Source organism: Plasmodium cynomolgi, chromosome 13 (assembly GCF_000321355.1).
Source record: "Plasmodium cynomolgi strain B DNA, chromosome 13, whole genome shotgun sequence".
Lineage (NCBI taxonomy): Eukaryota > Apicomplexa > Aconoidasida > Haemosporida > Plasmodiidae > Plasmodium > Plasmodium cynomolgi.
Window position 1 is genome coordinate 1,977,279 of NC_020406.1, and position 13,211 is coordinate 1,990,489.

At 43.2% G+C, this 13,211-nt stretch overlaps 4 protein-coding genes across 4 annotated transcripts in view; 3 read left to right on the plus strand and 1 right to left on the minus strand.

Moving 5' to 3' along the window:
• PCYB_135170 (hypothetical protein) overlaps positions 1 to 156 on the plus strand; it is a gene marked incomplete at both ends in the record, with an annotated part of 3,536 nt that extends 3,380 nt beyond the window's left edge. The window contains one exon of the mRNA XM_004224542.1: positions 145 to 156. Coding sequence (XP_004224590.1) covers positions 145 to 156 — 12 coding nt within the window. The remainder of the gene's footprint in view (positions 1 to 144) is intronic.
• A 1,693-nt stretch (positions 157 to 1,849) lies between these two features.
• PCYB_135180 (hypothetical protein) lies at positions 1,850 to 2,776 on the plus strand (the record flags this gene model as incomplete). The annotated part of the gene is made up of 1 exon (XM_004224543.1): positions 1,850 to 2,776. A coding segment is annotated over one exon (924 nt), but the record flags the coding sequence as incomplete, so codon positions are not given.
• A 1,644-nt stretch (positions 2,777 to 4,420) lies between these two features.
• PCYB_135190 (adenylyl cyclase 1) lies at positions 4,421 to 10,054 on the plus strand (the record flags this gene model as incomplete). The annotated part of the gene is made up of 18 exons (XM_004224544.1): positions 4,421 to 4,537; positions 4,922 to 4,978; positions 5,140 to 5,244; positions 5,372 to 5,571; positions 5,757 to 5,964; positions 6,043 to 6,075; positions 6,667 to 6,725; positions 6,878 to 6,935; positions 7,073 to 7,213; positions 7,368 to 7,458; positions 7,653 to 7,780; positions 7,917 to 8,008; positions 8,114 to 8,200; positions 8,346 to 8,422; positions 8,619 to 8,770; positions 8,922 to 9,194; positions 9,416 to 9,670; positions 9,926 to 10,054. 5 exons carry the CDS (start codon positions 4,421 to 4,423, stop codon positions 5,962 to 5,964), a joined length of 687 nt encoding a protein of 228 aa, XP_004224592.1. The 3' UTR covers positions 6,043 to 6,075; positions 6,667 to 6,725; positions 6,878 to 6,935; positions 7,073 to 7,213; positions 7,368 to 7,458; positions 7,653 to 7,780; positions 7,917 to 8,008; positions 8,114 to 8,200; positions 8,346 to 8,422; positions 8,619 to 8,770; positions 8,922 to 9,194; positions 9,416 to 9,670; positions 9,926 to 10,054.
• Positions 10,055 to 11,403: 1,349 nt separating this feature from the next.
• Positions 11,404 to 12,801, minus strand: PCYB_135200 (hypothetical protein; the record flags this gene model as incomplete). The annotated part of the gene is made up of 2 exons (XM_004224545.1): positions 11,404 to 11,624; positions 11,715 to 12,801. 2 exons carry the CDS (start codon positions 12,799 to 12,801, stop codon positions 11,404 to 11,406), a joined length of 1,308 nt encoding a protein of 435 aa, XP_004224593.1.
• Between the last annotated feature and the right edge of the window lie 410 nt (positions 12,802 to 13,211).

The window sequence follows — 13,211 nt, forward strand, 5'->3', positions numbered from 1 at the left end:
TTTTTTTTTTTTTTTACATACTTTTTCCCGTGTGAGTTTCTCTCACAACATCCCGCATAATGCTCTACAACATGATTATTTTTTCTTCCCTTTTTTGTGTTACATTTTTATGTTAATTTTTTTTCCTCCCCGTTTACAATTTAGCATAATGGATAAAAAAAAAAAATGTATGTATATGTACTGTACATATTTTTCCAACTTTATTTCATTTTCTCTGAAAGGAGGAATATCTTCTCTCCCGTTTTTAATTAAATCCGAAATCTTCTCAAAAGTGACGTTGTCTCAGGTTGGAAAGCCGCGTTCATCATGTCAGGACGTGGCTCTGGAATTTTGGGGTCTCAGTACCGAAATGGCAGCGAGATGAAAAAATGTTCACCTCAATTTTTTTGCTTTCACAAGTTCGCTACACCAAATGGAAATCGAATTTTTGAGAGTCAGGACCCCAGTCGTTCGAAACGCGTGGACGTGAGTACGTCGAACGAATGTTTTCCATACAAAGGGGGACCCAGGTGTGTAAATTGTGACAGCGGCAAGTGGGTGTTACCCCTTTGAGGGCACAAATAGCATGGAAAAAAAAAAAAGTAAAGCAGTTGTGACTAAAAATATAATAACATATATGTATAAGCCGCGTGAGAGGGAAAGAAAGAAAATAAAAACAGAGTAACCATTGAGTGGGTAAAAAAAGCAAAAATTCTTAAGGGGCAAAAATAACATCATAAATAGTGTCACATTTTTTTATGGAATTTTTTTTTTTTTTTTTTTCTGTTTGGTAAGTTATACAGTGTTCGCGCGCAGCGTCGTAAAGTCATTTTTTTCACTTACAGGGAATATTGAGCATATTTGCAAGTGTACATATGTACGCAATTTTTTTTTTTTTTTTTTGCTTGATTTGGTGACCATTTAAGCCTGCGCGGTGTTGCCATTTTGTTCTTGTTCTTGTTCTTACAACGTTGTTTTTTGTGCATGCAAGGGGAAGGGGCACTTGAGGGGAGAAAAAAAAAAAAAAAAAAATCAAATAATAAAACAATAAAATAATCAAATAATCAAATAAAATGGGAGAAAAGCATGAGCGAATCGAAAATGAAAAACAACGCGAAAACTGAAAAAGAAAAATGTTCGCAGCGAAAGTGAAAAACAAAGTGAAAAGGAAGAAATCAATTTGTGTCCCCCCCCCTCCCTTTTATGAGTTCCCAAGTGTGTCACGCCGCTCTCACCCGCTTCTTCATTTGTGAAGAATTCTCAACTTTGTGGTTAGTCAATTCGCGGCACACTGATGTAAAGCTTGCTTGGCGAATTTAACCCATTGAGCGAAGCAAAGGGGGTAGCAAAATTGAAAAAGGAGCAAGTCGCTTTTTTTTTTTTTTTTTTTCCAGTTTAACTTCACCAATGAGTAACATTTGGTGGCCGTAAATGTGTGATGCATGCAAACACGCAAAAAGAGCATTCGCCTTAAGAGGGAGAAAAAAAAAAAAAAAAAAAAAAAAAGCCGAGAGTGAGAAGTGGGAAGGAGAAAGCAGAAAGTAGAAAGCGGAAAGTAGAAAGAGGAAGGTAGAAAGAGGAAGGTAGAAAGCGGAAGGCAGAAAGCGGAAGGTTTAAAGAAGAAGGTTGAAAGAAGAAGGTAGAAAGCAGAAAGTAGGTATCAAAAGCAGAAGGTAGGTACCAAAAGCAGAAGGTAGGAATCAAAAGCAGAAATGAAAGCCCCCCTGCTGGTGTGCTTTCTTTTTCTGCTAGTGAGTGCCAAAAGGGCAGGGGGCCTGCGGACACGCAACGCCGTCAACCCGGTCGACGGCTCAGGGGGAGTCATTGACGGGAAAGGCGCATCCACAGATAGAAACAGTGGCAGTAGAAGCAATAACGAAGGGAGAAATGATGGCACCGTAAGAGAAGCCCGCGATGGAAGCGGTAACAACGGACAAGATGCCAACAATAGAGGCAATGCTGATGGAGGAGACCCCGCAGGTGAAGCCAACCAAAGCAAACAGGCAAATCTATGCTCCTGTGACTTCACAGAAAGATTGAACTTCATTCCGCAGGAAAAAACCAAAGTAGTGTGTAACCTAAACCCGCACCACGGAGAAGAGGTGAAAATATGGGTCAACAAAGAATACGAAGTGAGATGCTTCCAAAACTCTCGAGTTTACTGTCCACTAAAAGACTACATAATAAACAGCGCAAATATTCTTAACTATTCCCCCAAACTGAAATATCAAATAAATGACGTAGTGCACAGAGATAGGGAGGTAAAGGAATATCATCTCGAGATTGACAAAGAAGCAAGTGACATTTTATTTTTCTGTTCAATCAAACCTAAGCAAGTATCAGAATTGCTAGAGGGAGAAGTGAAAATAAATTTAAAGAGAGAAATTAGTGAGGAGTATTCAGTAGCAACTGAAGATGGGATACACATATGTGATTTTTCTAAAGGAAATTTAAACATATCTCCATCAGCAGGGTTTTATTATAAAAATGACAGATCGGTTAGCTGTATTTACCTTGTCATCCCGAACAAATTATTTTTAATTAAGTTACCCAAATTAAGCATTGTCACCGATCAGTTTCTCCCTAGTTTGGTTAACTGTTTATCTGAACACTCTTTTATTAATTTTAATTTGAAACATGTCGAAGAAGCTGATGACTCCATTTATTTACATCTATCCTTTGGTGATTTTAAAAAAACCTTTAACCTGTCCTGTGCATTTGACTTATCCGAATATGCTGTTGAGCCCTGTTCTCTGGGAAAGAAGGGAGTCGTGACGTTTTACTTCAACGCCGCCTAGGATTCGGGGAGGGGGTCACCATAGAGGAACGACGGGAAACCGTCACACAGGAACGACGAGAAGCGGTCACACAGGAACGACGGAAAACCGCCACACAGGAACGACGAGAAACGGTCACACATGAACGACGGAAAACCGCCACACAGGAACGACGAGAAACCGCCACACAGGAACAGTTGCCCCTGTGGAGACGGCTCCGAAGTGGCAGCTCCCTGTTGCCAAACTCGCCCTTACTGCGTCTTCGCCGCATACATAAGCATGCACCCACCGACATGCCGCAAGAATGCACCTGCATATAATTTTTAATAACCTTAGCGAGGCGCACAGCGTAGTCTTCTTTTCCCCCTGTGTCCCTAGTCCATAATAAACTTATGCTTTGTGTTTGCCGCAACGGCCGTGCAGCGGTGTACGCAAAATGGTGAACACTGAAAGTTACAAAATTAAAAAGTTAAAAAGTAAAAAAGTTAAAAAATTAAAAAATTAAAAAATTAAAAAGTTACAAAATTAAAAAATTAAAAAGTTACAAAATTAAAAAATTAAAAAGTTAAAAATTTTAAAAATTAAAAACTAAAAATCGAAAAGCTCCTACTAACGTAACAATACCGTGGCGCGGCCAACCCAGACGGGGGGGAATGAACCTCCCCTCCCCCTCGCGGAGACGAGCAAAAACGTGCAGGAGATATGGCACGAATGAATTTTTGGGACCAATGCTGTCAAGCACAAGTGGCCCATAGGAACTGCGTGGAGTGGAAGATAAATCTCATTTCTCCTTTATGCTATCGTTCGATTGGCCCTCTTTAAACAAACATGGGTGCGTTTATGCCGCTAAGGATTGTCCACAAAACTTCTCCATGTTCTCATGTAATACGTACGTGTGCACTCTTGTGGGGGAAGAAAACGAGGTGTATTTTAAAATGCTCATAGAAAGGGCTAATTAGGAGGGGCGTATTTCTCTCCACTTTGTCTTTTAAAAATTTTTTTAGTTCTCCACCTTATTTGCGCGTCGATTCGGACACATCCCACGAGACTATACGATATCGGCCCATTTCCGCTTAGAGGTTACCCTTATGGAAATTGCTTCCATCCCTGTTTGACTAAAATTAACACCCGTCGTGAGTGACACGTTTTGGGCCATTTCTCAAGCTGTAGATGCGCTAAAATTGGGAAATCGCAGCAGGGGGAAATATCGAAATGAGACAAAAAAAAAAGTGGATCTAAGGGGCGAAAATCAAAGTGAAAAAAAAAGCGCAATATTAAGATAGTGAAACACTGAAATGGTGAAACTTTATGATAGCAAAATTTTGCGCGCTATCAAAATAAAACCAAAGTACTCCAACGAAGTAACGAAATGCGTTTCGCACATGTCACTTCTCTGAGGAAAAGAAGTAGAAGTGCGAGTAAGCACCTTCCATGCATGGGGATGGGGGGGAGTAGGGAGGTAACATTTTCCTTCGATATCATCACAAAAAAGAAAGTAAAACATTTTCTGTTTTTTTAAAATTTCACACTTGTGCGTTGTTCATCGGAAGAGGCACGTGTATCCTGTCTTGGTCTGTGCTTGTCCCGCCCTGTCTTTACCTGTCCTCTTTTGACCTGTCCTCCCCTCCCTCTGCAGTGGTTCATAAAAACGTAGAAGCGAAACGATGCCGGACTTAAAGCACATATATGCAAAGGAAATTTTCCCAAATGAGAAGCTGAAAAGATATTTCTTAAAATGTAGATCGAAGGAAAAAGTTTTATACTCCTTTACCTCTGACAATGTACGTGCTGATTGAGGGGGAGATGCGTAGATGTGGCCTGCCAACATTGGCGAGTTGATCCTCCCGTTTTTTTTTTTTTTGCCACCACCACATATGGCACTTTTTCACAAATAGACGCATGTTATGAAAGTGCGTTATGTCGTTTTTTTTTTCCTCCATGTAAATATGCCCCCTTTGGGCAGTGACAATTTTCGGGGGAAGCACAAATTATTTTGCTTTATCCAACCTTTTTTTTTTATTTCACCATTCTGTACCTTCTACAATTGTATGCATGTCGTACGAGGGGGGGAGGGATCTCTCCCATTCATGAGAAAACACACATTCGAAAAGAAACGCACAAAAATAGGGAATAAATGTTTGACCCTGTGGGTAAACTCTTCTTAGGAAATTACAAATGAGGAGAAAAAATATGATGACGAATTGGACATTTCGAAATATGAGGTAGGGAGAGGGGAATCGTAGAATAAGACAGAGACTACTTTGTGAGGAAGAATATCGGATAGAGAGAAGGAGAGCACGCCGTAAGCGAAACCATTTTTGCAGCTAGTTTATGTCTCCCCACCCACACACATACACACCTTACTTCCCTTTTTTCAATGTAGGGCCTATACTCCAATGTGTTGACGAGGCTGGTCAACCTACTGTACGTTCTGTACCTCTTCTTTGTAATTTTTAGCAAAGACGTTTTGTACATCCTTCTAGAAAAGGTTACAGATGGACAAGGTTGCTTCGGCACCCGGAGAGAAGGCGTGCCTATGTATGTATCTACCAGTAGGCAAACGATGTGATAGCACCTGAACATCATATGGACCTTCCCGTGGATCCTCTTCTCAGAAGCATGACGCGCTGTCCGATTATCTGATCGTCCTCCTCATCTTCATATGCTGCGTCGAAGTGATGATAAACTTTTTGACGAGGAAAACCTACACCTGCTATTTTATGTTTTTCGAAGTGATCTCTTTGGTATCCTTATTCTTTGATTTGTTCATTTGTGAGTATTACCTCTTCGATTTGTTCGACTCCTATGTAAAGAGGTTAGTCCGAGGGGCGAAGTGGGTGACGAGAAAAAGATGACGACTAAAAGGGGGGGGATCCTCCCAAGCAGAGTTGAGTGACCCTTATGTGATTCTCCATCAGATGGGTCGTTTTAAAGTGCCCCATGTAGATACTCGCACAACTTGACTGCTTATTATTGCTATGTTTTTTTTCCCCACTCCAGAATAAACGGAATAAATGATGTTGGGAGCGAAGATGTGGTTTATCTGATACACCTAGTGAAGGCTCTGAGGGTCACAAAAATATATAGGCTGATTATTTGCTTCGTCGGAAGACACACCAAGGAGAAGTACAAGCACAGGAATGAGTGGAATGTAATGCCGATGCATCTTGTGGAATACTTTTTCTCGCATGTACATGTGGAAAGATAATTATGTGTCCACTTATTTATTACTTTATGATAACCTCCACTTCCCTGCCTCATCGACCCCGATCCAAAGTTCGAAAAAATGGAGAGCATGCAGAATAGAACCAATTTGAAGGTAAAAACAGGGGAGGAGGGCTTGTCTCCATGTGAGAAGTTACTTATGTGGATCGGAACTACATGGAGGACTGCACCCATTTGTGCATACAAGGGGAGTGGTCAAAATGGAGTGACCCCTATGGAGATGCTTTCTTCCCATTTCAGGAGAGCCTAAAATTTACGAACAAAATGCACCTGGCGCTGATAAAAAGATATTTTATGTCCCTGTTTTTTGTGATGCTGTCCTTTATATTTATCGAGACGGTAAGGGGGAGGTGGTGTTGACGTGGATGTTAATGTTGACGTGGATGTTTATGTTGACGTGGGTGTTTATGTTGACGTGGATGTTTATGCTGATGTTGATGCTTATGTTGACGTGGATGCTTATGTTGACGTGGATGTTTATGCTGATGTTGATGCTTATGTTGACGTGGATGCTTATGTTGACGTGGATGTTTATGCTGATGTTGATGCTTATGTTGACGTGGATGCTTATGTTGACGTGGATGCTTATGTTGATGTAGCGCATATCTTTTTCGGAGACTCTCCTATTCGTGGAGCCACTTTGTTACATTTAGCTGACCATTCCTGCACCGCTTCTCCCCGACAGATGTCCATTCCCAAAGTACAGAATAACTCCATGGAGTACTTCATCTACAATCTTGACCTGTTCGTAAAAAAGAGGAATTGGTCAATTCAGAAAAATGGGAAAGAACACAAAGAAGAATGTCATTTCTCCCATATTTGAAATGTCCGTCTTTTTAGCGACCCACGCGTGTTTCTCTCTACCCATGTCCTACACCCCCACATCCCCCCTGCAGAATTTCTTTAGAGGATTATTACGAATCTGAATTTTTGAAGGCTCTTTATTTTTATACTGTACGAGGGAAGAAAGGAGAGAGAAGAAAAAAAAAAAAAAGGAACAACTTAGTCGGTTGGCACTCAGTTGTGTAACCTAGCATGTAACGATGGGCTAGGCACGCTTGCCCCACTTGTGCAACTACCCCTCCCCGTAGGAAATACAAAAGGAAAAGGGAGCCAATGAATACCTAGTTAGCTTTAAATCAAAGAGAAAACTGCAAAATTTTGTCAACAAAAAGGAGTTAAATGTAGGGATGCACAAACGGACTTTGTGGGATTTTGCCCATTTGTCACACGTAAGGGGAGGGTAAAAGTGAGTGCGACTAAATGGGGGAGGAGGGGTAAATGCAGGATTGGATTGGTGACCTTCCATTGAACGAAGCATGAGTGCCCACCTGCGCAGTGAATGCATCACATGGCCACCCCCATCAACATCACAAATGCACGCAGAAGGAGCTCCTGAAATTTATAAGCATGAACCCCCCAAAGGGGGGTGACGACGAAGAGGAAGTAATTCTCAGTGGCACAATTAAGGACCTTAGTAAAAACTCCAAAAAGAGAATTGCACTTTAGTGGTGCATAGATGTGCAGTTCAGCTGGTGTTGAGAGCATAGTATAGTATGTATATGTACATATATATGTGTGCACATATATATGTGTGTACATTCTTGCATGTGCATCCCCCGCACGTGACTACTCCATGGGAACGGCCTCACCAATTCCCCCCTCTGGAAGAAGACTCTCTGAGGAGGTACGAAAGGAAAGTGTACCAGTCGGCCGAGTTTACCTTTTACATAAATGTTAAGAAGAATGTAAAGAAGCGAATAAAGAACGTTGTCTTGTTGAAGATTCTCGTCATCGTGGTAGGGTTCACACGTGCAGATAGACTCCGAATGTACTGACTCATCCCCTCCTTCTTCCAAAAAAAAAGAAAAAAACTAGCAGTATCCACTCCTTCCCCTTAATCTCCTACCACCACCACCACCACCTCCCGCACAGTTCTCCTTCATTATACTGTTTTACTTTACCTCCGAACTGAACGTTCTGCTATTCCCAATAGAAAGCATATTGAAGAAGTTGAAGCTGATGAAGTAGGTCGCGGTTTTGTGGGATTAGTTTGTCTGCACCTCAGGTGTGCATGTGTCTAACTGGATTTTGATTGCACGTTCGTTCTTACGTAACCCACTGCCTCGCAGATCGAACCCAACGCTGGCACTGGAAATGCAGGAGGAGCTGCTAAACCATGAGTTGGACAATATACTAAGGAATACAAAATTGAAGCGGTAAAGGAAGGCACCTACACAGGAGCGGGTGCATACATGTGAGGAGGTGCATACGTATGAGGCGGTGCACATATCTGTGAAGGGAGAGCACATATCGACACGCCTACTTCTATAGCTTTACTGCCACGCTTACTCCAAAATGCAGAAAAGGCATAAAGCAGAATTACGAAATTTTGAAGATGGAAGAAAATTTGATGAAACTGGGAACCCTGATGTTGTTAGGTACGCCCGATTTTAACTGCTGCTTTGTCCATTTGTGTTTTTCGAGGCTAGAATAGGGACTTTGTGATGTGCTCATAATGGAGACTTGGCAACCACGACGGGGACTACCATCTGTTCGAAAGATCTCCCGCGTTTGGCTGAACTTTTCTCGTCTGCCCCATTTCTCTGTGTTTCCACTTCTCTCATCCCTGTGCAGGCTTCGGAGAGGCGGGAGCGAAAATTATTTCGAAAAATATCAACGCGCAGGAGAGAGTGAACTTGTTGGTGAATGGGGAAGTGGTTTATTCCGTCTTTTCATTTTGCGACATAAGGAATTTCACCGAAATAACGGAGGTGCTGAAGGAGAAGGTTAGGCCGTTCGGTGCTTACGTTTTTGTGCGTAGCGAATGGGCGGAGGAACGCATCCCCGAGGTGGCCCATCACACTGCCATACTGATTCACCGCCACGCTTCACCCCCACGCTTCTTCCCCACACACACCGCTTCACCACCGCGCCCAGATCATGATATTCATAAACCTGGTGGCAGAGATAATCCACGACTGTTGCGATTTTTACGGAGGGTCTATAAATAAGAACATCGGAGATGCATTCCTGCTTGTCTGGAAATGCAAAAAAAGAGACTTTCACAATGAGAGGATAAGTCTGTTGACGTCCAAGTGCCGCGTGACAGATGGGGGGAATGGGGGAGAGGTTTCGGAGAAGGCTTGCATAAACAGAGTTTGCGACTTGGCGTTTCTGTCCACCGTGAAGACGTTGATCAGGCTGCACGAGGTAAGGGGGAGGCGCCACGTATGCTGGTGTGCAGATAGGCACGCCTCTGTAGTCATGCGCGGCGACGGGGCACAAAAAAATACGACACGCGAAAATAGAAGGCAGCGCCGCGGCACAAAAAAATACAACACACGAAAGTAGAACGCACCGCCGCGGCACGGAAAGATAAACACACATAAATAGAACGCACCGCCGCACGCCGTGAACTTAACCCCCTGCAGTCGGAGAAGATACGGTCCTTCCTCAAAAGCGAGAAGATCCACGAGCTCGTCGGGAACAACATCATCGAGTTAAGTTTCGGTCTGCATTTCGGCTGGGCCATAGAAGGGGCCATTGGAAGCAGCTACAAAATTGACCTCTCCTACTTATCCGAGAATGTCAACATAGCGAGCAGACTACAGGATATTTCTAAGACGTACAAAAGGAACGTCGTCATCTCTGGCGAATTTTACGACAACATGTCTGAGGGGTTCAAGGTGGGCAGTTGCGCGAGTAGCCATTTTTCTCTCCCCGCCCTTGTTGGCTTTGTCACCCCACGCTTGTTGGCTTTGTCATCCCACGCTTGTTGGTTTTGTCACCCCACGCTTGTTGGCTTTGCTACCCCACGCTTGTTGGTTTTTTCTTCTTTGTCGAAATCCGCCCTTGTGAGATTTCATATTTCACCCCTCCGTTTATGCATGCCATGTGTGCATCTCCCCTTATTGCCCTCCCTCTTTTCACGCATCTTTTAGAAGTCCCTGCGCAGAATAGACCGAGTTACCCTGAAGGGATGCGGGAACCCACTAGATTTGTACACCTTTGACATACGTCTAGATAAGGTAAAGGAGAGACAACACGTTTGTGTGTGTCTGTGTGGGTGACTTCGTGGAGTGTCACATGGTATATGCTCTGCTTCCCCCTGTGTGTGTACCTGGGAAGAGGTACATATGGATCTCCCACCCCACCCTCAAAAAAAAAAGAAGCAAAAACCATTTAACCTTTTCGTCTCAGATTCAGAAGAAAAAAAATATAGAAGCGTTTGATGTGGCCAGAAATGTTGACATAAAAATGATAAAGGTATTGTCGATATTTGGAGAGACCTTTCGTTTTTACACACTTCGGAAAAAAAAGAAAAAAAAGAAAAAGAAAAGGAAAAAGAAAAGGAAAAAGAAAATACAGTTTTCACTTAACTTGTACTTCCCCAGATTTTGAATGACATAAAGCAAAAGACAGAGAGACGCCGTCGGAAGAAGGAAGTGCTGAATCTGGCTTACGACGTAAAAGAGTTGCAGCGTGGCCATATGCGCGCAGATGCGTATACATTTTTTTTGTCTTCCCGACTGGGATAACGCATGCGGGGGGACCCGCCGAACGAACGAGAGCAGTCGAGAGAGAGCCACCAATTTTATTGCACACCCTTGGCATGCCCATCACAGCTATACGAGGAATATTCAAAGAGCGAGGACATAAAGTCAATTGAGATGAATTTCCCTGAGGAATATTTGAGGCTGTTTGGAAATGCGCTAGAGTTGTATTTGGCTGGAAACTGGCAGGAGTCGCACAGGCTACTGGAGCATTTACGGGGGAACTTCTCCTGCGAGGATGACATTTTGTGTCAATTGGGAGATTTCTTACGTGCGTCAAATTTGACTGCGCCCAGTGATTGGGGTGGCTTCCGGCGTTTTTTGCAGAAGTCGTAGGGGGTGAAATGGAGGTGAAGTGGGGATGAAGTGGAGGTGACGTGGAGGTGACATGGAGGTGAAGTGGAGGTGAAGCGAAATCAACCTGAAGGCGACTCCAAAACGAAAGTGCCATTTTTTATTTACACTTTTGTGGGAGGTTATCGAAGGAGTTAAGTGCTGATGGGGGAGAATCTCCCCCCCCTCGTTTGCACGAATGAAAAATACCAAGGGGAGCAGTAACAAGGGTGGAGTGGCGTCAAAAAAGGTGAGACAAATGGGGGGTGCACAAATTGGCGGGACGGCGGGACGGCGGCATGACGGCATAACGACATTCCCGCTGGGGTAAGCAATAATAAAAAAAAGGCAAAAAAAGGCGAAAAAGGGCGAAAAAAAGGCGAAAAAGGGCGAAAAAAAGGCGAAATGGGCAAAAGACGGCAAAAAAGGGGCGAAGAATGGGGCGCCCACACGGGGAGAAGCAATGTTCCGCTTGACAGAACGACGCACAGACACGCGGCGAGGCGTGTTTGCCCCCCTCCACTCTGGACGCATCAAGCAAGCGCGTTCAAACTCTCGACGTAATCATAGGCCTTCTTCTGAACCATTTTCTGGCTGCTAACAGTGCCATGGTTCTTCTCGAATAAAAGCCATTTAGTGAAGATCATTTTCATCACTCTTGTCTTAAACTTACATGAAGAAAATCGTTCAAATATATTCCTAACAAACTGAAGTTGATTTAAATTTAATTTTTTTTTTTCTCCTTTTGTTTCACCTTTGGTTAAAGAATTGATGTGAATGTCAAGGTAAGTAAACCAAAGATCCGACCTCTTTGGATATTCTTGGATTAATTTTTCAAAGTAACTTTTCCCTCTTTCTTTATTGGCATACTTATATTCAAACCTCGCAGCATTTATAACCATACGTAAATGTTTTCTTTTCGCAAGACAGTGTAGAGACTTCAACAAAATTTCATGTGCATATGCTTCATCTTTAAATGCGCTGTGTATAATTTCTAAATAATGTGACCATATCTTCTTGGAGTAGTGAAATTTTTTTATGGCTTCTTCACTTAATTGTTTCAATTCATTATATTTTTTATTTACCTTTAGCACATTCATTGTGTGCATATACACCTTTTTTTCATTACAAGAAAGGAGAGCTCTTTTGAATACTTCTTTTAGTTTGTCTCCATATGAGCACTCCATATTTATGTAGCAGAAGAAGATGTTTCTTTTTTCCTCTACTTTGTGTATATCTATTGTCTTTAGGGCTCTTTCTGCTGTTTTTCTGGCTTCTTCCAGGCTGCCCTTTTCCAGGTGGTAGGCTATGTAGCTTACCCAGATGGCGCTGTTGTTTTTTTCCGACGCCAGGAGTCTTTCGTAATCGGCCGGACTCACCTCGTCCGCTGCCGCGGGCGCGTTGGAGTGCCCGTCTGACAGCGTTTCTGGCTGCGTCTTCTGCTTCTTCAGCTTCTCCCGCTTCTCCTGCTTCTCCTGCTTCTCCTGCTTCTTCAGCTTCTCCCGCTTCTCCAGCTTCTCCCGCTTCTCCTTTTTTTCTTTTTTCTTTTTTTTTCCCTCCTCCTTGGGCGGTTGCCCCACCAGGTCGTCGTCCTCCTCCTCAATTATGTCATCCTCCACCTCATCTTCCTCACTGCTCGGGGAAACCTCCACGTCATCACTCTGCCCTTTCCTCCCCCCGTTGTTGCTCACATTCATTTTGGCTTTCTTTATCTGTGCGTATAAACTTAGTTGGTTCCCTTCACCTAACGTTTTCGTCGCGGCTTTGCCTTCCACCGCATGTTTCCTCTTCCTCATGGGTTCTCCCTTCTGGTCATTTTTTCCGCTAAGGGGGGTGTTCGCGGGTTGTGCTTCTTCACCTGACCGCCTCACCGATTGGTCATCCTTAACTTGGTCGTCCGTCCTAATGGACGCACGTTCCGCATCAGCCATTGGGTTGCCTTGTTGTTGCTCCTCCATCCTCCAGTTGGTCTTCCACTAGGTATATATGCTCAGTCGCACGTACGGGTGGTGCCATACACATAAACGTGCTTATAGGTAAAAGTATACGCCGGCATTGTTGGCCCTACATTGCCATTTTTTCTTTTTACCTTTCTTGGGAACGTTTATTTTTGTACCGTTCGATGGGATGAATTTTTTTTTTTTTTGGTAACTTTTTATTAGTAGGGATTACCAAAATGGCCTTCCAATATGAGCAAACTTCTTCCTTTTAAAGAAAAAAAATCGTATACTAGCGCGTTGGAATAACGCTGGGGTGGTAAAATATGCATCGAAAATGAGCAGCGGGGATGGAAGTCAAATGATGAGAATATTTGACTGGGGTCGTCGTTTGCATAAAATAA